Source organism: Trichoderma evansii (genome assembly GCF_050947405.1).
Source record: "Trichoderma evansii strain SZMC 28006 chromosome Unknown GGI43scaffold_9, whole genome shotgun sequence".
NCBI classification, from domain to species: Eukaryota; Fungi; Ascomycota; class Sordariomycetes; order Hypocreales; family Hypocreaceae; genus Trichoderma; species Trichoderma evansii.
The window spans coordinates 992834-1019558 of NW_028145197.1; the positions used below are offsets into that span (position 1 = coordinate 992834).

The 26725-nt window shown below is 48.4% G+C and overlaps 6 protein-coding genes and 1 non-coding gene across 7 annotated transcripts; 1 reads left to right on the forward strand and 6 right to left on the reverse strand.

The window, feature by feature from the left end:
- Window positions 1-1039: 1039 nt before the first annotated feature.
- Window positions 1040-5807, reverse strand: GGI43DRAFT_404667 (molybdopterin binding aldehyde oxidase/xanthine dehydrogenase). Its single transcript, XM_083205946.1, has 4 exons — window positions 5771-5807; window positions 5366-5710; window positions 3077-5272; window positions 1040-3012 (listed from the first exon to the last, which is right to left on the reverse strand). The coding sequence occupies exons 2-4, from the start codon at window positions 5548-5550 to the stop codon at window positions 1290-1292; spliced, it is 4104 nt and encodes a 1367-aa protein (XP_083061023.1). The 5' UTR covers window positions 5551-5710; window positions 5771-5807; the 3' UTR covers window positions 1040-1289.
- A 1147-nt stretch (window positions 5808-6954) lies between these two features.
- Window positions 6955-7359, reverse strand: GGI43DRAFT_434055 (uncharacterized protein; the record flags this gene model as incomplete). The annotated part of the gene is made up of 1 exon (XM_083209832.1): window positions 6955-7359. One exon carries the CDS (start codon window positions 7357-7359, stop codon window positions 6955-6957), a length of 405 nt encoding a protein of 134 aa, XP_083061024.1.
- A 757-nt stretch (window positions 7360-8116) lies between these two features.
- Window positions 8117-9748, reverse strand: GGI43DRAFT_383669 (kynurenine--oxoglutarate transaminase; the record flags this gene model as incomplete). Its single annotated transcript, XM_083203419.1, has 6 exons — window positions 8117-8610; window positions 8675-8890; window positions 8943-9112; window positions 9174-9246; window positions 9321-9580; window positions 9687-9748. 6 exons carry the CDS (start codon window positions 9746-9748, stop codon window positions 8117-8119), a joined length of 1275 nt encoding a protein of 424 aa, XP_083061025.1.
- Window positions 9749-10594: 846 nt separating this feature from the next.
- Window positions 10595-13047, reverse strand: GGI43DRAFT_375283 (kinase-like domain-containing protein). The gene is made up of 3 exons (XM_083202603.1): window positions 12159-13047; window positions 10898-12025; window positions 10595-10843 (listed from the first exon to the last, which is right to left on the reverse strand). The coding sequence occupies exons 1-2, from the start codon at window positions 12444-12446 to the stop codon at window positions 11327-11329; spliced, it is 987 nt and encodes a 328-aa protein (XP_083061026.1). The 5' UTR covers window positions 12447-13047; the 3' UTR covers window positions 10595-10843; window positions 10898-11326.
- A 505-nt stretch (window positions 13048-13552) lies between these two features.
- Window positions 13553-18634, reverse strand: GGI43DRAFT_375225 (uncharacterized protein). The gene is made up of 4 exons (XM_083202602.1): window positions 17733-18634; window positions 14785-17672; window positions 14374-14728; window positions 13553-14316 (listed from the first exon to the last, which is right to left on the reverse strand). The coding sequence occupies exons 1-4, from the start codon at window positions 18072-18074 to the stop codon at window positions 13636-13638; spliced, it is 4266 nt and encodes a 1421-aa protein (XP_083061027.1). The 5' UTR covers window positions 18075-18634; the 3' UTR covers window positions 13553-13635.
- Window positions 18635-20011: 1377 nt separating this feature from the next.
- On the reverse strand, window positions 20012-20083 carry GGI43DRAFT_t104. The gene has a single exon. It is a non-coding gene; the product is annotated as a tRNA-Gln (tRNA).
- A 1243-nt stretch (window positions 20084-21326) lies between these two features.
- GGI43DRAFT_422787 (heterokaryon incompatibility domain-containing protein) lies at window positions 21327-26287 on the forward strand (the record flags this gene model as incomplete). The annotated part of the gene is made up of 5 exons (XM_083208153.1): window positions 21327-21892; window positions 21965-23153; window positions 23319-23323; window positions 23710-24484; window positions 24572-26287. 5 exons carry the CDS (start codon window positions 21327-21329, stop codon window positions 26285-26287), a joined length of 4251 nt encoding a protein of 1416 aa, XP_083061028.1.
- Between the last annotated feature and the right edge of the window lie 438 nt (window positions 26288-26725).

The following is a 26725-nucleotide window of genomic DNA, read 5'->3' on the forward strand; positions in this document are numbered from 1 at the left end:
GCGCAGTACCTGCGCTGCGCTAATTGGGGCCTTGACCTTGAAGCGCTGGCGAATTGCAGCCAGGTTTTAGCAGGTGACGGGCGCCGATGGGGGCTGCTGAACGCCGCTGAGCCGCTGTACGGCAATCCCTAAATAGCCTGTAACGGGCAGGCAACCTAAGTATAACCCATAGCTCGTGGAGGGGGGTTCAATGTCGCCCAACCGCCCCAATTTGCTGAGCTGCATAACACACACACAGGTAGCATCGAGCGCGATATTGATGATTTTTTCCTGGTTGTTGGTTCCTGTCATGTTTAATGCCCGCATCCTCATTGGACGCTGTGATTAAAGTTTTTCTCTTCATCTCGTCTCTTTCTTCCATCTTCTCCAAAGCACGACACCACTAGGAATTAAAGACGGTGGGTGCTGCTGCCAACACAGATGCCAGCAGCCACTACATGGCAACGTCGCCATCCTACCGACAAGTAAAACTGTCTGGCGGGCTATTGAAGCGCTACGCCGTGCTAAATGCACTCCCGTCCATATTCCCGGCCCAGGCCAGCCACCGGCCTCACGGGTCGGATGTCATCGCTTCGCTCGTCCCGAGCTACATGACATACATAAACCATGCAAAACCACATGCAGGACCTCGGGAACTACAGGCATGGGTCAGAGTATTATACAAGGGGCTCAAAAGATGGCCATCAAAAAGGCCTGCCTATCCGCGGCAGTAGTAATCACTCTGTATAACGTAAGGGTTAACGTAAGAAATAATTTACTAATAGCACAGTCCAGTTTATTTAATTTCGTCATGAAAAAGAAAATAATAATACATATAGCAACATATAGAATAAGAAATGTCTCAGCGGCTATAGCAGGCTTTCTTCAGCGCTGAGTGCCTTCTATCCGGCACTTGTTTCGAGGATTTTCGCATCATATCGGGACTTTTCGGGTTGGCGCGCCTCAATGACACGAATGATATTACATAATGCCTCTGTTTTTAATCATTTGCACGCCAACGTGACGGAGAATCACGGAATAAGCCGAGCTGGGATTGCTAAATTTGGCAGAGTTGTAATAGGGATTTTCTATTTTGAAGCAAGAAACAGCGGATTTTAATATCCATAATCCTAGCGCTAATATCACATGGTCGCTACGTACATGATTGGCATAATAGAGACGAAAATGGCCCTCGAATCATAGCCGAGCGATGAGCATGCCAAGGGCAGGGAAAAATAAGATGGCCAATCAGAATGAATCATCCCAGCTGATCCAGAGTGAGTGCATATGCACAGATGATGCACTCCAACTTATATCGCCACAAAGAAGCTCTTCTCTCCCTCCTGAGGAGTCACGCGAGCCTTTCTCATAATCTCATCCTCGCACATTAATCTGATCCTCTCAGGCGTCGCAGGACTCTCCAACTTGAGCAATCCTTCGCCATGATCTTCCCCGACCTTGGCCTCGATACCGGCGTCCCTCCGTGCAGCCTTCAGCGCATCTCGAATAGCAAAGAATACGGAGCTACCCATGAATAACGGAGGCTCACCTACACCTCTGCTGCGCTGGATCGTCCGCAGATCTTTCCACTCGACATCCTTGAGGAGCGTTACGTTGAACTCCTGTGGAATGTCGCGGAATCCAGGGATCTTATATGCTCCAGGGCCGCGCGTGAATAGATTGCCGGCGTTGGCGCCGTTTCGTAGCCATAGCGACTCTTCCATGGTGAAGAGCCCTAGACCTTGCATGAAAGCGCCTTGGATCTGGCCGTAATCAATCGCCGGATTAATTGAATGGCCAACGTCCATCTTTATATCTGCTCGGAGGCAGGTCCACGTGCCTGTTAGTACATCAATTTCTACCTCGGAGAGTGCCACTCCTTGCGTAAAGTAGAAGAACATCTTGCCCTTGTTCTCTCCCCATGTGTATCCAATTTCAGGGGTCTTGTAGAAGCCTTGGGCAGACAAGTTGACACGGTCGAAATAGGCAGCATGGGCAAGCTCCTTCATTGTGGCCTGCGGGCCAAGCTTCTCTCTGTAAGGGGCCAGCCGCTCATTGAGCTGCTTGCAGGCGTTGAAAATGGCATATCCGTTCAAATCAGAAGAAGCAGATGCAGCTGTTGAAGAGGCATTGGCAACAGTATTGGTAGCCGTTTCTGAGATGTGGACATTTTCCAGAGGAACCTGTAGAGCTTGTGCAGCAATCTGGGTCATCTTGGTGTGAAGTCCTTGGCCCATTTCAGTGCCTCCGTGGGCCACCAGGATAGAACCGTCGTGATAAATATGTACCAAGGCTCCCGCCTGGTTGAGGAAGAGAGCCGTGAAAGAAATTCCAAACTTGGTAGGAATCAGGGCCATTCCCCTCTTTCGCCACTTGTGGCTCTCATTGAACTTGGATACGGCAGCTTTACGCTCTGCATAGTTGGATTCTTCCTGTACCTGCTGGTACATGAGCGGGACATGCCAATCCGTAACAGCTTGGTTGAAATGCGTCAGGCCGAGAGGCTCGTAGAAGTTGATTTCTCGTAGTCGGTCAATGGGGATGCCCAAACGGTCTGCGCACTCTTCCATGCAAGTCTCCATGATAAACATGCCCTGAGGTCCACCAAAGCCGCGGAATGCCGTATTAGAAACGGTGTTGGTTCTGCAGATACGGCCTCGAATAAACGCATTAGGAATGCGGTAGCATCCGTCAATGTGTGTCATTGCTCGCTCAAGCACAGCAGCACTGAGATCAAAGGTCCATCCGGCATTGTTGAAGACGTCGACATCAAACGCCTGAATCTTTCCATCCTTGCTGAAGCCTATCTTGTATTTGCCCAAGAAAGGGTGCCTCTGGCCCATAGTAACCATATCTTCTTCTCGAGTCAACATGCAGCGAACTGGTCTCTTTGTCTTCTTGGCAGCAAGAGCCACGGCGGAGCTGAGAACGATAGATCGAGTCTCTTTACCACCGAAGCCGCCGCCTAATCTCTTTACACGGACGACAACTTTGTTTGCTGGTACATCGCAGATGCGAGCAGCGAATGCTTGTCTACAATAGAAGAGTCAGCTATAAAATCCCACAGATAAAATTAGAAGTAAAAATAGATACTCACGCTTCATTTGGATTCTGCGTGCTGGAGAAGATCTCCATTGCTCCATCTTCTGGGCTGGGGACAACCACAGTTGCATTGGTTTCCAAATAAAAGTGCTCTTGGCCACCCATTCGTGCAGTGCCCGTAAAGACATAATCACAGTTCTTGAAAGCCTCTTCCACGTCGCCCGTCTTGATCTCACGATAGAATGGATGAAAGCTGTCGTGCTGGATGGCCTCTTCTATCGTCAAGATAGCTGGTAAATCTTCGTATTCTACCTTGACAGCTCTGGCTGCTTCCTGGGCTTTGGAAGCCGAAGTGGCGAGGACCATAGCGATGGGTTGACCGGCTGTATGTACTTCGCCTTCGGCAAAGAAAAGCTCATCGAAATTGGGTGCTCCAAACCGATTAGCCGAGTCAGAAGGCACGTCTTTCCTGTCCACATAGTCAACCACGCCAGGCATATCGAGGGCATTGGAATAATCAATGGATAAGATTTTCGCATGTGCTCGAGTTGATAAAACCCAGCATCCATACAACTCATTCTTCGAGGGCGGGATGTCGTCTGTGTACTGCGCTTCACCAGTCGTCTGTTTCAACGCCGCAAGATGGATATTCGATTTGCCTGTAACCTCTTGTTCGTATGCGGCGGCTGCAGTTAGATCAGTTTTGCCAAAAGAAATAGATCGCTCGATTTCATCGACGGCCTGATTATCAATATGCTCGCTTTGGCCATTAAGGATAGCAAGGACATCGTGATAGAAGCGGTAGAAGAAGCCGAGAGCCAGCGCTTTTCGATACGATGCCATGCCTCCAGGAACGCTAAACTGAAGATCAAAATCGTTTCCTAAAGCACTCATAGTTCCCTCCAGCGTCTCCAGCTCGGCAAGATGCTTCCCAACTAGATACTCTGATGCAGTCTTGGCCGACACAGTCATAGCAGCCAAGCCTCCATAAATGAGATTACAGTCGGTGACAATGCCGTCATCGTCGAGCTTGACTCTTAGCGCAGCTGTAACAATGGCAATGTCGTCGTCTTTCCGCTTTGCCTGCTTGTAGGTTCGGTAGAATTCGCCCTTGGCCGCAGTAATAGGAATCCTAAGTGATGCGATGATGGCGTCTTGCGCAAGTGCCGTCCTTCGGTAGCCTGTGAAAAACTGGGATAAGGGGATCTCTGTCTCTTTCATCAATGACTTGGCCACCAAGACTGCATTGGCACCCCATAAGGCCGGATTTAAATCAGATATGGGTGAAGCGGTGACCAGGTTTCCAGCAGGAGTTCCGACATTTCTAATCTGCCTGCCAGCAAAATATTTCAATTGCTTGAGGATACCCTTAAACACTTGCGCTCTTTCAGGCTCATATCGCTTAATAGCGTCCTCACAAATATGCTCAAAATCAGTCAGCGTAACGTTGCCACCAATTTCGAGGTGATCCTCTTTGAACTCGTATTGTCGCAGCTCGGGGATGTCGCCCACGTATACCGATACTGGGTATTGTAACGCTTTGAACTTGATCTCGATCTGCGTTTCGGTACTTCCTCCAATAATCTTGGCTTGTGGGTGCACACTCTTGATTTGAAGAAGCTGTTCCAGAGTGGCGGGTCGAAACCACTTCTTCCTCTTATTACCGAAAGCGAGAGGCCGCATTTCATGCTTCTTCAAAGAAGGGGGGAATATGAGCTCGGTATCAGGATTATACTCGATAAATCCTGGAGGCGTAAATCGTTTGATCGGCTGATCATTGTTCATTTTGTCCATACAGCATCCTCCTGCAGGCTTGCCATTCCCATTTTCCATACAGCAACCACCACCACCGTTGGTCTTGGCCTTGCCGCATGAATTCTCAACGCTGAAAGTGTTGGCTGCGTCTAGGATGGACCTGTATCCCGTGCAACGACACAGGTTACCATCAAAGGCTTCTTCCACCTCATGCTGCGTAGGGTTCGAATTATTTCGTAACAGGGCATACAAGCTCATGACAATTCCAGGTGTGCAGAAACCGCATTGGCTCCCATGAGACTTGGCTACTCGTTCTTGTGTAGGGTGCGGGTTCTTTGTGTTTCCAATGCCCTCAATGGTGACGACGTGTTTACCATCGAGACTTACAAGCGGCGCCAGACAGGCATTTACACTCGCGTGGTAGATTTTCTTGGTGGTGGGATTGTACCCGCTTACAACAATGGTGCAGGCACCGCATCCACCTTCGCCGCAGCCACTATTGGTTTGAGAGTTTGTCAGTTTGATTCAAGTAATGGTGGTCAATAGCATCTTATTAGATTAAGATGCAAAGACGAGACTTGTATCGTACAGCTTGGTTCCTGTCAGTCCAATTCCTCTGAGGTACTCTAGGACTGTTATCTCAGGATCAATTTCGTCGAGAACGACTTTGGTTCCGTTGAGGTAGAAGCGAATGGTGTCGTCAAACTTGGCAGTTACATCGGCCAGCGTGTCCAGCTGCCCATCTCGTTCGGGGGATATGGCAATGGGCGCCATTGTGATGATTTGAAAATAGGAAAGTAGAATAGGAAGAAGAGAGTTATGAAGAAACGCTAGGACATAGCAAAGTAAAGAATAAGAAGATGCAGAAGAGGTTTACAAATGCAAAGAATTAAGCAATGTATGACAATTCAGTTCAATTCAAAAAATTGTCACGCTTGAAACGATGTTGGTTAGATGAAGTAGTTTCGTCAGCTTGATTGTGTTATGTGCTCACCGGTATGGATGCCCAAGCGTCGTTGTACCAGGTGGCGATAAGGATGTTGAGTTCCTGAAAAGAGGCGGTGGTACCCAAGTACAAGTATATATTCGTACTCCGTTCAGGTCCCGTGGCCGAGAATGGCGCAGGGCTGCCCAACCACAGCTGCCGCTACCCCATACTATGACTCCCTGGATTCCGGGTACCCAGTGTCTCCGCATATGCCTATGCCAGTAGTGGCCAAGAGTAGATAAGAGTACAGGCACACGAGCCAATGGACATCGGTCCTAGCCGGAGGCAAGATGCGTGAAACATACAGGATCCGCTGTTTGTGTTTTTACTTTGCACTGGGCTGTGCCGATACCACCCACCTGTATCCCTGTTTACTATACACGTACTGTTTTGCCTCTGCTCTCCCAAAACTCTACCTCGAGTGCTGCTGGCGGTATCCCGGAGGCGCAGTCACCGAGGCCAATCAAGTGGTTGTGACAAAAAGGCTACGTTGAACTAGAAACTAGATATACGGCAGCATTATATGCCGACAAACTGCTATATTGTATCATAGGCTCCATCAGCTTACCTCGAGTAAGCAAAGCTCTGCGCTGCTGCTGCGCTACGTAAAAATTAATAACGGCAAATGCGCTACTGTAACCATCGTGCATCGGTTTTAGCACCTGATAGCAGCTCAGTTAAGCTTCCTCCCGCGGCTCTCCTCCATATCAAGATCGCTATCGCCCCTCACCTGCATCGCCCCCGCTGGAGAAAACCGCGCTTCGGCCGGCTCCGCTACTGGAAGGGAGCTCCACCCATCGGGTAGTTCCACTCAGCATTGCCAGATTAATCAGTCATATCTCGTCGTTCGTTTTCTTCAGTTAATTGAAGAAACACCTTTATTTTCACTTTGTTTTCATCAGTTAGATGAGTAAATTCGTTATTTATTATTAAGCTAGGCCAAATTTGGTAAAGTAGGTGAATACATCTAGGTATAGCAGATGTAGGCCTTGTTAGACATGGTGCTTCTTTCGTCTTTCTTCAATTACTATTGACGAACGAATTGTATTCGTTTCATCTTCTTCAACTAACTAAAGAAACTAAGACTAATTAATTATTAACGAATCATTTTCGTCTCGTCTTCTTCAAGGCACTTACAAAACGCATCGTTACTAATTTGCAACCCTGGTCCCGCTGCAGCTTATTCACACCTAGTAATTGATGGTAGTAGTATCTACACCGGCAGAAAAATGCAAAACTTCCTCCATCCAAAGCACCTTGTTATCCGCATTCAACTCGCCCATGCAAATTGCTTCTGCTTGAGTCTTTGAACCGTCCGTCCCCGTTGCATAAGCAGTATGTTTCTCCGAAAACATGTTACCATCTCGCAAAAGGTGATGCGCTTTCAGCTCTATGTCCACCATTGAGTTCTTGATGCCCCTGATGTAATAGATAAGGTCGTCCCATGGCATCCGCTTCTCATTGACGGTGATGCTGCTATCTTTGGTGTATACACTGAGAATTTTGGATTCGAGCTCCGAGTCGGGACAGGTGAAGATGTCTGTCATCGCGGCGGCAAAGCCTTCCTTGCTGGAAAATGCATTGACGGTAGCCATAGTTGAATATGTGAAGTTGCTGTTTTGAGAGAGAATGAAGGCAGGTTTAGAAGTGAATTCCCCATCGCTGAGAGGAGCCGAAACTATATAACCAATTTTACGGGCCATTTTACTGAGAATATAACTTAGTTCTAAACTAAAGTCTGAGATGAGCAACAGAGGGGAGCGAACTTGAGGCTTTCGTCATATCTTACTCAGGTAAAAAGTATTAAAGTATAAATAGACGATCAGAAGACTTTCGCATATAAAGTTTTTTGACTCCCCGTTGATTCAAGTATCAACGCTTATAATTCTTTCAAAATACGAATCCAGACAAGTCAATATCCGAAGTGACAATACTACCTACTCTATGATACAAAAATAAATCGTTTTTATTTACTTATGCTATTTTAACATTGGAAATACCTGACCACAGTAACAATGTTGGTAATGACGAGACATGGTGATATTTTAGTGCATTATTTGTATATCGGCAGATGTTTTACTCCACCGCCGTAGTATGTGATATCGAGCGCGAATGGAGTCATGGCCAAGAAAATTTTCCAAAATGCTCTATTCTACAAATACTAGGATAGCTACTGAGATGCGTAGCTCGCGCGGCTTGGTAGCTCATAATTTCGTTGATATTTCCTATGTGGAATGGAAATCTATTGTGCCACAGTCTCCCGTTTACTCCACAGAAAGCCCTTCTCTTCTATATTCCATCAGCCCTTTGCCTGCATCCAGATATTCCGTAGAAGCATTGTATTTTTTTAATCTATTTCATATACTTCTTCAGTCCCCGCAGTCTGTTCTTCGCCTCTTCTAACACCGAATCCTCCTTACACACAGCAAACCGCAAGTAATCCTCTGCCAGGTGCGCGTTCCCATCGGTATAAAATTCCGTCGGCGGGATTGCCGCAACGCCAACCTCCTGGATCAAGAACCACGCCAGCTTGAAGTCTCTTGGTCGGCTTGCCACATGTGCGGGGAATGGGTAGTCCTCGGGAAGCTGCACCTTGGCCATGTTGACCAGCACAAAGTAGCCGCCCTCGGGTTCGGAGTAAGGGAGGCCCAGCTCAACCCAGACCTCGTTGAAGAGGTTCATCTTGGCCTTCATGTCTCGGACGGTCTCATCCCAGAAGCCTTCGGCATCGGCCTTTTCGAATCCAACAGCACAAGCCTCTTGTAAGGGCGAGACGGATGAGTAGCAGATACGTGTGTGTGCTGCAGAAACGTATTTGATGAGATGCTCGGGGCCCATCAGCCAACCTATGAGGAATCATATTATGTTAGCATTTTTCGATGCCAGAAATATGGATTTTCCTCTACATACCGACACGCCAACCGGTGGCATAAAAGTTCTTGCCGGCAGAACCAACGGTAATGGTGAGTTGCTCAATTTCAGGGGATAGAGTCGAGATTCTGGTGAAAGGGACGTAGAACAGGCGGTCATACACCTCATCGGAGAGAATAATGATCTCATGCTTCACACACAGGTCACCAATCTTCTGCAGCTCCTCCTTAGAGAAGACTTTGCCAACAGGGTTATCTATAGCTATTAGCGATACTCGTCTGTCATAAATCTACGAAGATAAACTCACGAGGGGTGTTGAGGACAATCATCTTTGTCTTGGGAGTAATGGCCTTCTCTAGCTCCTCAAAGTCAATGGTCCAGTCGGCTGCCGAAGATGTCTTGACGGCTCCCGTGGCAGGAGGGTGCAGGGGCACATAGACGATCTTGCCGCCAGGCATCTCAATGTTGCTAATGTACCTATCCCTCAGTGTAAGCAACTCCTGACGTAGCACAGACTATGTTGGTGGGTATCACATACTGGTCAAAGAAGGGCTCAAAGATGATGACCTCATCACCAGGCTCAATGAAAGCCATGAAAGCACTCAGCATACCTATAATCGCCCATGAATGTTAGAACCGGCTTCAATTGCCTCGATATCTCATCAATTCATTCAAGCCAACTCACCCTCGTTGGCTCCCGTCGTAATGGTCACTTCAGTTTCAGGGTTAATCTTGCGTCCCCAAAAGGGCGAGTAGGCGTCGGCAATCGCCTGCTTTAGCCTGGGTCTGCCCTTGGTGGGAGAGTACTGGTTGCATTCCACGCGGTCGAGCGCATCTTTGGCTGCGTCGAGGATGAACTTGGGTGGGTTGTATCCGAAGAAACCCTGTCCCATGTTCACGATGGGCTGCTTGGGTGACGCAGCAGCCGCCTCATTGACGATGGACCTAGACCACTCTCATCTCAGTATTTGTTGTCTCTGTCTCTAAATATGGCTCTTTGTCTTTTAAACTCATACGTATATGCATGCACATGTAGACACAGCTCACTTACCATACATCCTGCTTCTGGCCCTCCACCCGCGCCGCGGGTTTTAGTTTCAGACTGCGACTCATGGCGGAATAAGTTCTGGCTGTATGCGCCACAGGCCCTCTTCTCCCAGCTGCGAGTGCGATTTGGTTTCGGAAAGTCACAAGAGAAGAGATTCGCAGAGCAGAAAAAGACATTGAAAGACGCGCGCCCGCTTTTTTTCCCTTTCTCGGTAAAAAGAGCTAACGCAGTAGCCGGTGATGCGATTGAGATATGGAGAAAAAAAGAGTGTGCTCGGAATTGGCGTATCACCACCCCTCCTTTTGGGTTTTGATCTTATATGCCGCCTGTAGCCACGCAGGATCAAAAGGCCGAGATGCTCAACGCTGGACTCGGGCTTTGGTCGGGCACTCGACAGCAATTCCGCTCTGTCAAGGTAGTAATACTAGGATTGAATAACACTCAAAGGGCGAGTATGACCGGTTGCGACATCGGCTTAAGCAGGGCTATCGCAGGCACACTGAACGCAGCTGGTCGCTGACTAAGAGGGGCTGCGGGGACGCCAAAGGATCTAGGCGATGGCGTCAACTCCCGTGAAGATTGACGATCAACCGCGCATCTGGGTTTCCGATTAAGTTCTTGCAGTAGTCAGGGCATAAAGGTTCATCGGGGGATATTGTTAGCAGTATTCTATACAATTAATTCTATTGGCTTGAGTATATATAGCAGCACGTTCTAATCCTAATGCTTAGTGGTACATACATGGTATTCTAAAGCAGCTAAGCTAGCTTAGCTACCCTAATATCAAGATACAGATGGATGGCGATAATGAATTGTGATTGTGATGTACAATGTAGAGAACACTATAAACTAATAAATTCAGTAGGATTTAATAAAAATGCCCATGTGATTGTCATTACGATTATATACCTCAAATCAGTCTAATCATGTTTTATCGATTGACATGACATACACCTAGAATATGACGAGGGATTGGTGGCATAAAAGAAGTTGAGATGTCTATCTCTAGGCTATATGCGTGTGTGGTTTGTTACAACTCTTGAGGCTCAACCATCTCAACTATCTCACAACCCGTGTCCGTACACCTCTCCTCGGGAAGATGGTAGGTACAGGCACATGTCCCAGCCGGTGGGCAGGGAAACAGACTAACCGTTGAAATTCTGCGTTAACATTAAGCAAGACTAGATATGTAGCGGAAGTCTTGTTATAAGTACAGTGGAAAGAATACGAGGGTCTTGCTTACCACAAACCTGGCATAGACGGTACTGGAGAGAGAATGGTGCCGGGATTGGTCTGAGTTCCCTTCTGCTCAAGATGAGGGATATTGGCGGGTGCATTATACTTAATGTTAGGAACACCAGCGGCTGCACACATCGCTACGTCGACCGAGAAAGAAATAAAGAGGGAAGCAGGCTTCATTGCGGGATGTGTGCTTAGCATGTGCTATAGTAAGGTTGATGATTATATTTCCTGTGATTTGAAGCACTTGCGAGAAATGAGCTCTGGAATATAGTTAGCCGTCTAGGAGAGAGAATAAGAGGTTAATGAAAGGTGTTGGTCGATGCAGTGACAGAAGAAAAGAGGGGTTGAGGGATAACAGGCAGGATCGGTGTGTGTGCACGGGAAATGATTTCAAGTACCCTCTACCAAAACGAAATAGGTCGAAATTCTTCAGGAGATTTGATTCGCAGCCCCTCCGTGCCAACACTTTCTTCTCCCTTTGTCTCTTCCAGAAGCTTAATCGTCACTTCATAGCTCTTTTCCGCGGTGATGCGCTCTCTAGCTCTCCAAGCGAGCAGTCTCGCCAAGAGATTGACCAGTCCACTTCCAGGATTCATCTTCTGAAGCTCCTGCGCGTGGTTTGCGCATTGTCGAGGGTACCTCGCCAACCCGGCCTTGGTCTTCTCACATTGCGGCCACTGGTTGACCATCCCAAGAAGACTGATTCCAAGAGCCCACATGTCGTCACTCTTTCCCTCGTGGCGATTGTTGGCCGTCATTTCTGGTGACCAGTAATTGGGTGTTCCACCAGGAGGGCCCCGATACGAATCATGGATCTTGCAGTCTGCGCAATCCGCCAACGCTACGCTGATGGGGTCGAGACGGCGAACAAAGATATTTCTCGGCTTGATGTCTGAGTGAAAATAGTTTCTTCCATGGAGATAGGCCAGTGCATCTGATATTTGGCTGGTGGCTAGGAGGATTTCCTCTCTGCCCATGCCTCCAGGAGCGTGGCAAATACGCATATGAAGCGTTCCTTCACTACAGAGCTCGGTGATTAAAAGAGTAGCCTCTTCTTTTTCTGGCTCTTTGTAAATTTCAATGAACTCCAAGATGTGCTTCTAAATGAATAAAGAGAAGAAAGAAGTCAGCTAGGTGCTTTGAATATTTTGTTTTCACCATACACTGAAAGAAAGTGGATGGGGCTTTCATTCTTCTTTCATCTTTTTCTTAGGAAAGAAACAATTTACTCACGTGAGATAGCTTTCGAAGCATTTTTGTCTCTTTATAGAGCTGATTAGCCGAAGAAGATGCTTTCCCAGCCAAGATCTTCCCATCTTGGACTCTCTGGATCTTATAGACGGTAGACCATCCTCCTTGGCCCAAGACACTGCCGCGAAGATATTTATCCGAAGCAAAATCTCGTTTATGCACATCCGAATGTATCTCATCCTTCTCCGTCCAAACGTCAAATGCGTCAAGATTAGCATCTGATTTTGTATTTTGCGAGAACCACATTCCCTCAGGAGGAGCGCTGTCCATGGTGAGAAGACTGCAAGACAGATTGTCCTTTAGGGGGGGGGGAGAGTCCGGGTGTTTATATGAAAGAAGGAAAGAGAAGAAATGGATTCGAGATGTCAAAAAAGAAAGAAGAGGAACGAAGAAGTGTCCCAAGAAGACGCAAAACTAGCGTTGGCAATGTTACACGATGTGATGGTGTGCATGAGTTGATGAAACACACCAATAAAGACAGGGTTGGAGAGAAATAAAGAGGCAGAAGAAGGAGAAGAAGAAAATGAAGAAGAAAAGCATAAGTGGTTGTAGCCAAGTCCAAAACGATAGCAAACGCCTGGGCAAATACACCGCCCTCGCCCCTAAAAACCAGAGTGATAGGGTGCCCTCTACGCTACAAGGTAGCACATGGCCTTGGCAAGAAATTTTATCTCAAGCACATCTATATCAGTTTTTAGCTGTCAAAAATCTGGCAACAGAAATATTAATAAAAATTGCGTGGAAGGCAGTCTGTTGACTGCTGGGTAAATTGTTGACCGGGAAACATTCAACACAAGCGACTCCTCGTAATGAGCAAGAGAATATCCAAGTTTTATTTTATCCACGCTAAAACATATTATTTCACGGCATTGGATTGCAGATGTCTCCAAAATAAAAATTCAAATTAACAAAATTCTTATTTGTCGTGTGACTCCCTGCGATATGTAATTATACTGACTGATACACTTAAACCTCATCCATGTCTCCATCACGCCCTCTTCCCTTACCAAAACACAAGGGAAGCACAGAACCCCCTCGAAAATCATCAAAATCTCCTGTCTTTCGCCGCACTTTTAACAACAAATAGCGATGTCACCTGCGTCTAGACTGAGTCTTGAACCAATCGCCAAATACTCCCGTTCCCAATTGGCGGAATTCCAACAAACAAGAAGAAAAACTTGAGTGCCATAAAAATCTCTCTCCAACCAAAGGGGGAAAGAAAAAGAAAAAAATCCACGAGTTTCCCATCGATCGTGTCGTTAATGATTTAGTTACGTAATCTTGTCGAATCATGATTTATCTCGCCAAACTGATGCCCCTAGGAATGAGAAGAAAAGAAGAAAAGTAAAGAAGAAAAATACCTAGTTGTACATGCGTACTGGAAAAAGGAGCACCATGGGTATGCCTGTAAAAAAAAAAGAAGAAAAAAGAAAAGTCGAAAGGAAAACTACTTTTATTTTCAGCTTGTACTCCGTCGCTGAGAGGCTCTCCTCAAATTCTCCATCATCCGCTCGACAAACTCCATAGATTCGCAGCCTGGAACGTCAGGGAATCCTTCAGGTTGATGATGCATCGTGGTTTGGGCAGGATGGGGCTGAGGAGGGCGAGCAGCCATAGTCTGTTGATTAATCGTAGAAGACGGCGTTAGTAAAGCCGTAGATATCTTCATGTCTGAAATTACATTATTGGTGTTAACTGGGGTTTCAATACTGGGTAATGTTGCTTCTTTTGGAGTAGCCTCTGCTTTGGGCGAAGTAGCTCCAGGCGCGCTGTATTCCGAACCATTAGGTCCCTTGGCTTGCGGTAAATTCGATGATTCGGTCTTCGCCAGTGGAAGTGCCGTCACGGTTTTGCTCTCCTGGGGTATCATGGAAAACTTGGGAAGTGGTACTGGAGTGACTGATATTCTTTGCGGCTGCTGTGGCGCTTTGTATGTCAATCCTACAGGCGTTGCTGACCCAGGAAGAGATACTGATGGCGAAGATGGCATAACCGATTTGGTGTCGGGAGAACCAGCTTGGGGACTAGATGGCTGAAGTGGCGAAGGTTTGGAAGACGACTGCGTAGGGGTGCCGGGCGACGACGCCATAGCGGCCAAGAAGCCTGCTGGTAAGGGTACTGGAGACTGCTTAGGTGGAACCTGTATAGTGGATTTAGTCGATTTCAGGGACAGACTGATAGCTGCGGGTAAGCCAACCTTGTACGACTTGGGCGCGGGGGTTGGCTTGGGCTTGCTGGGCTGCTGAGCCATATTCCTATATTGTGCCTTAATGGCAGGATGATATTGATGACTGGCGGTTCCTAGGATTGGTGGAGGTAGCGAAGCGGTCACCTGCTGCGGTGCTGTAGAGATTGCCGTTGCTCCGGATGAGATAGCTGTTGTAGTTGAAGCCTGGTATGGTCTCGAGGAACCAACTGGAGACATGGCCGCCAAAGATGCTCGCCGGAGGAGATCGTTCTGGTTTGCTAGAAGATGTGCTCTCAAATCGCCTTCGTAACCGTTGGTAAACCCGCCCCAGGGTGAATACGGAGTTCTATATTTCGACGCATCCCTTTAAAACATGTTAATCAAACATATCATAGAATAGTGACTGGGAAAAGGACTTGCCTGTTGTGATTTACTTGGAAAAAGGGGTACTTTTGGTATACTGATGAGTGAACCTGCCATGTAGGCTTACTGTATTGCTGAGTAGTCTGTGCTGGTGGAGCAGGTTTTTGGCTCCCCACTGGTGGTGCCGAGTATGGTGATGGTCGTGCAGGTGGCGGCGCCGTGTAAGCCTGATACTTCCCGCCTGTTCCAACGATAGGATCAAATCGCTGTACCGTATACGGCTGATAACCTTGAATAGCGGGAGCAGCAGCATTGGCTCCTTGCAATGAGTATGTACCGGGATGATAGTAAGGCGAGACTGTGGAAGTTCTCGGCTGATAGACATATGGCTTTTCCAAACCCGTATAGCCCGTAGCAGGAGGGGCATATAGCCCATAGGCTCTCTGTTGATATACTTGTCGCACAGGCGCAGGTTTGGGGGGCTTCGGGAGTGTATCCAAGTAATTGCTCTTGGTATTGTATCGTGGGATTGCTGGGTCCTCAGTATACTGCGCTCTGGCTTCGGTCGATGTCTTGCCGAGATAATGCCAGATCTGGTCTTGCTTGGTAAAGTCGACCTTTGCCTGCTCCTTGTTCGTAATCTCGCTGGTGTGAAATTCTGCCCAGGTAAAGCCACCTTCAACAAAGGTATCATCTTTCCGAGGCTTGTCATCACCTTGCTGGCGCTTGGCATTGAGCTTATCCTTTGCCTTTTGCGAAGATGGCAGCGGGATGGCATTTGCCGACGCCTTGGGCAGGTGATAATCAGATGGGTCTGGAAGCAGGAGCCATTTCCACTCCACTTCCATCCGATCACCGTTTGGAAGAACATCAACCAGCAGCATTCGTTCATCTAGTCGATTTTCCACCACGACTCCAGCAAATATTTCACCCTTGTGATATTGTAGCTGACAAATCTCTCCTTTCTGGAGGGCCTCGGCGGCCTTTAAGATACGAGTGTCTTCTTCCAAGGCATCGCCATCCAGTTTCTTATCGCGCTTGGCACGGTGGAAGCGACAGCTAAATTCAAAGGCCTGTTCTTTGTATTCCGTCCCGTCCTCACCAAAGACTGGAACCTCTTGCTCTTCAGTAAACGCTCCAGCTGCTGCAGCACACGTAGCGTGGTAGGCCCTTGTGCATTTCTTCTGAGAGCATTGGAAGCAGGCCCCACGTTTTGATCGACAGAATAAGCATTTGAGATCCAGCCGATCTTTGTGTATAGCAGAAACATTGAAGACGGTTTCTTTGCCGTCAACTGTATCAATGTATGTCTCCGGAATATAGAGGGCGCAGAGGCGATGGGCTTTCCTGCCGTCGTCTGTAGGTAGAAACTCCAAACTGGGAATGTCATTAGGGCACAGACAGCATGGTGGTTCAGCCTTGACTTTAAGTCGCAATCTAATCTTCTTGACCTTGGTCTTGGATCCATTGTCTGCTTTGCCGCGCTTTCTCTTACGGTTTGCATCCTTGAATTTCACAGCGTGACCAGGAGGAGTAGGAAGTCCAGAAAGCTCATCGTCATCCTCGTCCTCGTCCTCTTCGTCGTCATCATCCTCTGTCTCTTCGTATTCAGTCTCTTCTCCACGTAGCTTCCGTTCAATCTCGTATACGTTGACCCACACGCTATCTTGAGCTTGGGCGCATTCACATTTCTTGGCAATCTTGCCCATGTCAAGCCAGGAGTCGAGGGCAAAATTGACTGCTTCGGCGCAGTTGTATCCAAGATTGTAACCGGAATGATATCCATAGGGATACGTGACGACAAATTCGCCGGGATAAGAGACAACTCGGTTGACCTTGATGCCATAGTGCTGCTGAAGATGTTGCGGCGAGATGAGGAAAGCCTTGTGTCTGAGGAATTGATCACAAGCTTTAGCATCGGCGGGCCAGATGCTCTTCATAGCAGCCTCAAATCTCCGGGCGTCGGCCTGAGAAATGCTATACCATTGTTTTGGAGCGCCAAAGTGAAGGAAATTAATGCTGTACAAATCGACGTCTTCGAGATGCCAGGCAAAAGTCGCCTTCCACATTCCAAGATAGAGATATGCGGTATTGACGCCAGGGACTTTGGTGCCAAGAACGTCCAGGAGATTTGGTAATTTGTTGAGGTTCCAATTCTCAGTCCTGTCATCAAACAGCGTGCCCATTAGGTCAGCACCATATAGTGGTTGAGCATATGTCAATGTTTTCCAATAGACTCGCTCCAGTTCTTCGCAGCGCTCAGGCGTATAATCGGAAATATCCATCCGATAATCGAAATCCTTGAATGCAGCCTCATCAATGACTGCAGACCCTTCTCGGCGACTGTATTTTCTCCGTGCAGAAGTTGATTGGATCTTTGGCTTGTTGGGTCTGACTCCGCCCATTCTGCGGACTGTAGGCTGCTCATCGTCTTCGTAGTCTATTTCGGTGCCCAGTTCCTTTATCGGTTCGATAGACTCCATCACCTCTTCTGCTGCGCCATCAGCTTCGACCCTTGGGGACACCGGAGTCATGGGCCGGCTCTCTTCATCTCCTCGCTTGGCCTTGCCCTTATTCTTAGGTGGTCGTCCTCGTCCACGAGTCCTTGGCGTAGCATTGGGATTCGCAGCCTTGGGGGCAGCAGGGCGAGACCGTACGGGTTTGGGCCTGTCCGCATTCGCGCGTCTCTCCCCGCGCCGTGCAGGAGGTTGGTGCTCGCTCTGTTCGCAAAGTTGTCTCCATTGTGGTATGTTGTAAGAACGTCCATGGAGAATATTAACTTGGCGGTAAGTGCCGTTTGAACCCATGATATCCTGTTTGATTGGCTCGCGGACTCGGACTTGCTTGACGAGATCGTCGAGTGGTGGCTGTGCATCTGACCATTCCTTTGGCGGGATAACTTTAATAATACCAGACTTCATTCCATACTTGTCAACTTTTGTCATCTGTTTGGCTCAGCGGTTAGCGAAGAGGGACAATCAAGACTCGGGTGGCTGCCGACATACGAATCGCTTGAAATCCTTGAACTGTTCCATTGTCGGTTTAAAAATGGGCACGTTGCCGGACGACCAGTGGTCCGGCTCGATGTCACCAATATCGTCCTCTTCAACAGCGAGATCCGGGGGGAGCATTGGCGCATCCTCCAGCGGTGGCTCGTCCTCGAGATCGCTCAGCTCCGAGTCGCTGGCCTCTGACTTGCCGGCATCGTTGCTATCCGGCGGCGAGTGCAAGAAGGCGGGCTGCAAGGGCACTTTGGCACATTCGATCTGGTCGTCGATCCTATCCCGCGATTCGACAGGGAGAGGCTCAGACGCTGGGACGGCTGCGTCGATGTCGTCGGTTGACATGGCGGGCGATTTCAGCACGCAGCGTGCGGCTGGGCCATCGAGCGATCGGCAGATGTCAAGCGCAAGCGCAATGCGACCAAGTAGGAGGATCCAAGATTTTTATTTAATTTTTTCGTGCCAGATTCGTAGAGCGGCGCGCAGCGATATGATGCTCGGTGTGGGTGTGCGAGATGCGGTGGTGCGTAGGACAGGGAGTTGCGTCCACTGAACTCGTAGTCGTCGTCGTTGCGGAGAAATTCCTAGCGGGTGCCGAAGGGCTACGGCAGCGACTAATCGCTGAAACACGCTGTACAGTGGATGCAGGCGGCTCTGGATGTAAGCGTTCAGTGGGCTCATAATGCCTAAGCGTCAGGCCACCTGAGCGCTAAATGCATGCACTGAGCAGGGATACGGCCGATGGACTAAGCGTTCGGCGGTCGGGATTGTGCGCATCCCTTATCTGGACGACTGGAGTCCCCAGTTCGAGGCGAGATCCAACATCTGTGTACTTGTACGGAGTACTACTAATCATTTGATTTAAGCTATCAGACCCCAAAGCTTTTGGAATACGCAGAGCCTCTCTTGCGGCAAAAAAGCGCAGCAGCATCTAATCGAGCAGAGCACGTGGCCAGCATCGCAAAGCCTGATTTTCGGCCGCCCAGATCAGCTGAATCCAATATCCAATGGCCTCGCCCTTCTAATGCAAGGGAAAAGCCAAAGATGCTCGGATAAGTGGGTCCGAATCGGCGCCCCCACACAAACGAAAAGCTGTGAGGGTGATCCTTTCTTGATTCTTGTAGCATTCTAGGTATTATATCGTGCGCATGCTACCGTAGTACTGCAGCTGAATACTTGGCCTGGAGTACGGAATAGCAAAGATTGCATTCTTTTACCTGCCTATAGTAGCAGTATGATAGGTGCAAATAGGCGAGCAGGCGAAGAGTGAATATCTAGGAGCGCGTACCTGGCCATTAATCTTGGTCGCCTGGGACAATTAATTGCCAAACAAGGGCAGAATGGCGCCGATTCGACATGCGGCCAAGGGGCATTAGAGTTGGATTCTGATACCTGAGGCAGAGATGCATGACGCGCTTGTCCAGATCAGGGAAGTTTTGCAGATTGATAAGATCTAAATCTGGGAGAAAATCTTGATTGAAACTTGTAGATTGACTAAAATACAAAGTCAGCGGCATGGATCGCGATAGCGAGTCATGGCCATGGTTTGTTTCCATCGGGCACAGATAATTGAATGTGAATAAAGGCTTTGGCGTCTGCTGTCTCAGATACATAATGCGGAATCCGTGGCCCTGCCCACCACCCACTGAGAGGAACAGATCTTGTCCAATGTCTTACACCACCACGCTCACTAACGGAAACACGGTACAAGTATCCGGGATTACCAGTCAAACGACTATAGAGTCTAGGAGCAAAATGTTCCGGAGAAAGGCAGGCAAAGGGACATTGAATAGACAGTAGAAACACAAGCCCTTCCTTTAGTATTTCTCTTGCTGCAGGCAGAGAACCATATCTATTAACTATGTCCTGGTAAAAGTTAAGGGCACTATACAATGGAGGCATCGCAATGCTTTTGAACTCAAAGAAATGCAAGCAACAACAAGTTTTCTTTCAAAAAGAAAAAAAGAAGAATCGGGAAAGACATTCTTAAAGAACTCAAAGCTAAAGAAAATAGCTACTTTGCATGGGTCCTATAACCAGACATGCTTTCTTGTTAATTGTTTGTCAACAGGCTGGCAAGCAACCCACTTAAACACAAACAAAAAAAGAGATGAAAGAGAGTGTAGGAGAGAGTAACACTCGTTAATGAATTGGAATTTTCGCACTGTAGTAGGTAGGGTCAAGGAAAAAAACTATACGTCACAACACCCTTACTGAGGCTTTCAAACACTTCGCAATGCCATCCGGCAGACTCTCAAAAACATATCCAAAAATGCAAAAAAAGGTTCTAGAGGGAGTCGAACCCTCGCTGGCGGAATCAGAATCCGCAGTCATGACCGTTAGACCATAGAACCCAGAACCAGGTTTAGAATGCGGTGATCCGCTTCCTATGGTGATGGTGGGGATGTGCGAATTATTGGTTATGAAGCCTTGTGTTGTGGGCCAGGGTTTGGGCGGGGCGGCATGGGCACATCTGTACGGAGTACTACCTACCAAGATGAGTAAGGATGGGATATTTTGTCAAAATCATCGTATTATGTTCTGCTAATCAATTGGTTTATAGAATTGTTTGGGCTGATGGCAGAGTCGCAATAAACTGCAGAAAACTGGTGATGTGTGCCGAAGAAGACCTCTGCTAACTTGAACATTCACTTATACCTGCTTACACCCATGAGATGAGGCATGCGACTGTAGAGGAATACTATCTTCTTGGCAATTTTTCATCTTTCATTTTTTTTCCACGTATATTTTAAAGTTGAAGGAAAAAATAAGTTATGACTTTGGATTTTCACCGACTCAATGCCTGACATGACGTCACTAACAGAAACGCTCACCATAGACTCTCGTCATGGGCGTCAAAGTTGAACCTACCACTCCACTAGTCCCAGAGCTTGGCCGCAAGCATCCAAAAGCTATACGGCTACAGGATCGGAAGCTTGGGAGACAATTAAGCCTCGATCAAGCTCGTCCTTCAAGTGCCTGTCATATAGCCCCTCACCTCCATCAGCCAGCATTTAGACCTTTCTGCTACTCCCGTGTCGTCCGCCAGCATGAACGACATCAAGCCACCCGCCAAAATAGGCGGATGCTGCCGCAAGAACCGGCGCTGGGATTCGCCATGAACGATCAAAGTGTGGATTTTGGCTTCTATTCTAAGCTGCTTCTATCGCAGCAGCTCCCTTAGCCTCATCCGGGTTGATTGTGATAGCTACGCTCGCTATCTAGTCTTTCAGGGATTGCTCGGGTAACGCATATGCATATGTCAATTCTGACTACACCATTCGATGGGTGGCTGATCTGTTCGTCACGATAATTGGCGAACTGGAATTTCAAGCTCTTATCCGGCCGGAAACTCTGGCAGCCTTCTGGCCTAGATATCCTTTTGTCAGCCCCCATCTCCCATAGTTACGATCATTCTCGTTTACATGGGATCTTTCTCTCTTTTCCCAATTCATCATACATACTCGCTTTCCATCTAGGAGCAGCTCCTTCTTGCGCTGTTTCATCCCATATTCTGACAGCTCAGGATCCCATTTTGAAGAGCTACACTTTCGCTTGATGACGTAGAGCTAAGCTACCCATAGGTAGTACAGCGACATGGCCTCTCGTTCAAGCCGCGGCCTCTTTTGGCCTATACATGCTCCAGTTATGTCAATCTTGCTTTCCATCGCGCTGTTATGTCTCGGTGCCTCAGCGCAGCCCAGTGACCCTCTCAACGCCAAAGTTTGGGCAGTCGTTGCATATATCAACCATGGAGAAAAGACTCCCACTTACGGCGGGTTGGAGAATATCCTTACACCCACGGGAGCACGTCAAATGTGGAGGCAAGGAAGTGCTTTCAGAAACCGCTACTTGGGCACTCGTAATTCCACTACTTTTTCTAATACAACGGGGGATACAAAGATTCAGGGAATATCTACAGATGCCATCAACAATGACCAGCTCACCATCTTGTCACAGACAGATGAGTGGGTTTCTGGAGGTGCCATGGCCTTCCTACAGGGCCTGTATCCCCCCAATCCCAACGCTTTCAACAACCAGGCCGGGGGCCGAGAGGTGGGCCAAGATCTCTTTGCCGGCCCGGATCCGATTGACTATCCTTTGGGTGGTTATCAGTATCCTAATATTGAGACTTTGTCAATGACAGACTCATCCTCAGTTGCGTGAGTTGGCCCGGCTTTTTGAAGATAGTAACACCTGTGATCGTATATGCTAACTTGATGCTAAACATACAGCATCCAAGGTACCGCCCAATGCTGGGCTTGGGATAGCAACGTAAACGCGATAAAGCTAGACGATCCTTTTGGGCGCTTTAGGTCAACTCAAAGTTTTTACAAGTCTCTTTTTGCCACACCTCCTCTCAAAGGCACGATACCCAACGCCTCAGTGAATTACTGGAACGCTTATGACATTTACGAGTATGTAAACTACATGAATACTCACAATGCAACTGTCACTGCTGGGTTAGGATTTGCCAACGACACTATCGCTGTGCTCAGAAGAAATGCCTTCGAATTAGAGCGTGCAAAGAATGGCGACACCTTGAAGAATAGTCCAAAATTCGCCTATAACAACATTTCAACCATTGCTGGGCAAACTCTTGCTATGCAGATTTTGAGCTCGCTCAGTGCCACCACCATAGGAGTTGGCACACCACTGACGCTCATGTTTGGTTCTCACGAGCCCATGCTGGCTTTCTTCACTCTTTTAGGCCTCTATTCTACGGACAATCTGCTTTCCGGTCCATTCTCCACGTTTCCAAATCCCGGCTCGGCCATGATCTTTGAATTGATCGGCACAGACCCGGGTGACCCAGACGCCATGCCATCGTCTCAGGAATTCATGCTTCGGTTCACATATCGAGCCAGTGCCGATGTTGGCGAGCCGTTTTCGGCCTATCCCCTCACTTCCATGGGCTTTGATAGCCAGATGATTCCTTTTACTTCATTCTTGGGTCAGCTTCAGGCCTATACCCAGGACTCCGTACAATGGTGCACCACTTGTCGAGCAATCTTTGCTTCTTGGTGCAATACGAGCGCCGACGCGTCTCCCTCAGATCCTTCCTCTACCAGCAAAAGCTCCTCAGTGAGTGCGCCTGTTGCCGGCGTCATCGGTGCCATGGTAACACTGGCCGTGACTGGCCTTGCTGGATTGACTCTCTACATGTTTGGATTCTGCACTTTTGGACGCCGAACCAAGCCTAGTGTGCGTAGCGGTTCTCCAGGAGGCTTCAAAGGGTCAGATAAGAGGGCTAGCGATGTCGATGTCACTGTCACGGATCGCGGTATGCGGCATGAAAGGATTGGTAGTTGGGAGCTGGGAGATGGACCGGGCGAGTCTCCAATGGGGACTGCTGATATAGCGACAACCAATTTGGGGCGGAATTTGGATGACGACGAAATTAGCCTGACAGGAGTCCAGCCGGTGAAAATCCACGAGACTGTTTGAATGCAGCCATGAGATAAGACGAGACGAGACGAGATCTGGCGAGATTCGGTATATGATATCCCACGCTTTGCTTCACTTACATGTTTTCAGACGATTGGAAAATTAGGTAATATTGTCCGTCAGACTAAAGGATAGCTGAAGAACTTGTTTGCTTCTTCTAAATTTGCTTATGCTACCTCACCGTTAATATACCATAGTCAAAAATTTAAACATTGTCAAACTCATCCACTCTTAATCCTAATTGCCGTAGCGTGCCAAAAGAAATGAAACCCCAGCCCAATGCTACATTAATTGGTGCAGGATCGGACCAGCACATCGGTGAGTCAACGCCGTGACATGTAGCTGCAGGAGCTGTTAAGCGGAAGAGCTCTCCACATTCATGCATAGCGCGGCACTAACACTGAACCCGCGATGATTGTCGTCGCAACTTCGTAGAGCATGGCCAAAGCATGTGTTTTTCTCGTTATGTTAGGGGCCGCAGCAGCCTGCCAGTTTCATTGACTTTGCATTCACGACGCGATATACTAGGGAGGAGGATTAGACGTCTCTCATGCAGCGATTTTGAAAACTCCAAAGTTGGTCTTGATTACAGGCTGTATGGGAGAGTTGCTCAGCCACAATCGCATCTTCATTTCTCACGCCACGGAAAGAAGCCCGTCAAGCGTCGCGGCTTCAAATTACGGTCGTCGATCATGGAGAGAAATTCCTCACGCCCGCTTGAGAAGCCTCATGGCGTCTCAAGAGAGAGGTTTTTTGTCTACAAGCCCTTGAGTAACAACCAAAGCGTTCGTTTTCTTGTTCTTCAGCCAGGATCTGGCTCTGACCCTCTGGTGGGGAGCCTGCAAAATGGAAGCCTTGACTCAGCAGACATCGAGCAACTTCCTCCCTATGAAGCTATATCGTATGTTTGGGGCTCTGGCACCCGGCAGTATGAGCTCCTCTGCGATGACGCCGTCCTCCCTCTCACGCAGAGCATATTCGATGCGCTGAATCGAGTTCGATTGCCGGATAAGCCGCGGCGGCTGTGGGCTGATCAAGTCTGCATCAATCAAGATGATATACCAGAACGCAGTCAGCAAGTGAAGCTCATGAATTTAGTATATAGAAATGCTAAAAGCGTGCTTGTATGGCTGGGAAGGGATCCAGATGGCGTTGCTGAAGCAGCAGGAAAGACTATCCGCTATCTCGATGGCGTATTCAAAGATGAAAAGGCCCATGAAGAGTTTAAGCTCGCTCATGAGGAAAATCTGGCGCTGCAAAGCTCTGAGCCTTGGGTGCCTCTGGCAAAACTGACAAAGTTGCCTTGGGTAAGTATACGGCAACCCCCTTTACTGAAAGCATCTCCAAAACTACATGCTTTGGACTAAATGGATCTTCTGACATTGAGAAATCAGTTTCAACGAATATGGATTGTTCAAGAAATTGGAACCGATGCTCCTGCAACACTGTATTGGGGCGATACAGTGATGGACTGGGACACGTTATCTTATGTGGCAGCCGTTCTTAATGAGAGATATTACCACCTTCGTACCCGGTTCCTTCTAAACACTGCTAGTATTCGCTACCTCCACAAACGCTTCGTCGAGCCAGATACAGAATACGACCAAGACCACAATCGAGGCAACTTTTCATATGAACTCCATAGAGCTAGGCATTTACTCGGAAACGACCCCCGAGATCACATATACGCCTTCCTAGGACACTTCTCCATCAGCAAAGCCGGCAAGGAACTCCAAGGCCTCACCGTAGACTACTCCAAGAGCATAAAAGACGTCTACGTCGACGTCGCAGTGCGAGCCCTCCGCGGCGCCAAAGACCTCGTCACCCTCTCCGCCGCACACCACGGCAAACCACTCACAAAACGTCGAGCAAGATGGGTCACCGACGATCTAGGCCTTCCCTCCTGGGCTCCAGACTGGCGGCATCTCCCGATTCACATTCTAGGCTCGCCTACGGTGCCGCATCGAGCGTCGGGGGACACAAAACCGGACTTGAGCATTGACGAAGACACACGTGTTATGCGCATTCGCGGCGTCAGGGTCGATGTTGTGGAGAAGCTTTCGTGGACAATCTACGGGACGGCGTTTCAGGTGAAGCAGCAGGACGCGCAGAAGAGGGGAGGAGGGAAGAGGAGGAATTGGGGAGGCAGTAGTGGTAGCAATGAGCTTGACCAGGGCGAACGCGACGACGATGGATCTGCTCAGCCTCAGGGGGATAGAGATACAACACGTGCTCCAAGCAGAAATTATAACCGTCGCGATGAAGATGGCTCTCAGCAGCATGGCCGTCCGATGCTTCAACGGCGGAGGACCCAGTTCGACCAGAATCAGAATGGTCCTCGCACGCACGTTATGGAGGTGCTCTGGAGGCGCATCTGCGGCTACAGGACATTCAACCTCAATCTCGTATACCCCCCTTTCCTCAAGAAACCAACAGGCGCCAAATCCTCCTCTTCATCTTCCGCATCTCCACAAGATCATCGCAGATCTGCCTTCTTCGCCTTTATCCAAACCCTCACAAACGCCTGCACGGGCATCGATCGCTCGCGCCCTTACTCGTCCATCCCTTCAGAAGAATGGCTCCAAAGCGCAGCAGCCTATCTCGTCCGTTATGCCGTTCCATCTTCTTCCTCTACTCCTTCATCTCCCCCCTCCACCACACTATCGCCATCTCAAACATTCCCTACATTCCCCGCCAGATCTGTCGGCAATCCCGACGGCAACTCCAGCACAAACACAATGTCCTCCTTCTACGAGCGAGCAAACTCCATGTCCTCCCGCAGCCCCATCTCCATCCACCCCGCCATCCACGCCCTCTCCCTCACCGGCGACCCCTTCAAATGGAGCCACGAGGCCGTTCTGGTAACTCGCTACCGCCGCTTCGCAGTTACTCGCAAGGGTTATTTCGTACTTGGGCCCGACGCGCTGCAGACGGGCGATGTCGTGGCTGTGCTGCGCGGTGGCAAGGTCCCGTTTGTGCTAAGGAAGGTTAGTGTTGGTGGTGATAATGAGAGGTGGATGCTCGTTGGAGAGTGTTATGCGCATGGGCTGATGGATGGGGAAGGGTGGGATGTTGAAGGGGTGGAAGAAGAAGTGTTTGCGATACAATGAGGTTAGCGAGATGGTCTTTTAGTACGTTTAATAACGATTAATGAGAGTAACTGAAAACTCGATGAATGAATAAGAATGAGAATGAGAATGATGAGACTAATTGACGATATCTTTCTTTGTACCAAACAAATTATGCTGATAAGATCAAGATTATCCCATGATATTCAATGAGTTTATACTATTTCGTACATGTCACAATTCAGAATCACGATTGATAAGCGGAAGAAGAAAGATTCATGGAAAAGTTTTGGCATTTCTTGACTGCTGAGCCACTGACCGAGTGGAATATTTCCCTTCCCCGTCTATTTAAATATAAATCCAATATAAAGTAACAAAAAGAAAGCCCTGGCGCTGTTTTCCGCCTAGCTCCATGAATAATAATAACAGAGAGGATAAACTGCCTCTCTTGCAAAAAGGTATGACAAAAGAAAGAAAAGA

What these genes read in the sequence shown, in the direction of transcription:
- GGI43DRAFT_404667 (XM_083205946.1), bottom strand. Translation starts at nt 5,550, where the DNA reads ATGGCGCCCATTGCCATATCCCCCGAACGAGATGGGCAGCTGGACACG. An exon ending in GGACTGACAGGAACCAAGCT is followed by an intron (nt 5,273 to 5,365) that starts GTACGATACAAG and finishes TCAAACCAATAG; the next exon opens with TGGCTGCGGCGAAGGTGGAT. An exon ending in ACGCAGAATCCAAATGAAGC is followed by an intron (nt 3,013 to 3,076) that starts GTGAGTATCTAT and finishes CTTCTATTGTAG; the next exon opens with ACAAGCATTCGCTGCTCGCA.
- GGI43DRAFT_375283 (XM_083202603.1), bottom strand. Translation starts at nt 12,446, where the DNA reads ATGGACAGCGCTCCTCCTGAGGGAATGTGGTTCTCGCAAAATACAAAA. An exon ending in TGCTTCGAAAGCTATCTCAC is followed by an intron (nt 12,026 to 12,158) that starts GTGAGTAAATTG and finishes TTATTCATTTAG; the next exon opens with AAGCACATCTTGGAGTTCAT.
- GGI43DRAFT_375225 (XM_083202602.1), bottom strand. Translation starts at nt 18,074, where the DNA reads ATGTCAACCGACGACATCGACGCAGCCGTCCCAGCGTCTGAGCCTCTC. An exon ending in TCAAGGATTTCAAGCGATTC is followed by an intron (nt 17,673 to 17,732) that starts GTATGTCGGCAG and finishes TGAGCCAAACAG; the next exon opens with ATGACAAAAGTTGACAAGTA. An exon ending in CCGCGCCCAAGTCGTACAAG is followed by an intron (nt 14,317 to 14,373) that starts GTTGGCTTACCC and finishes TCCACTATACAG; the next exon opens with GTTCCACCTAAGCAGTCTCC.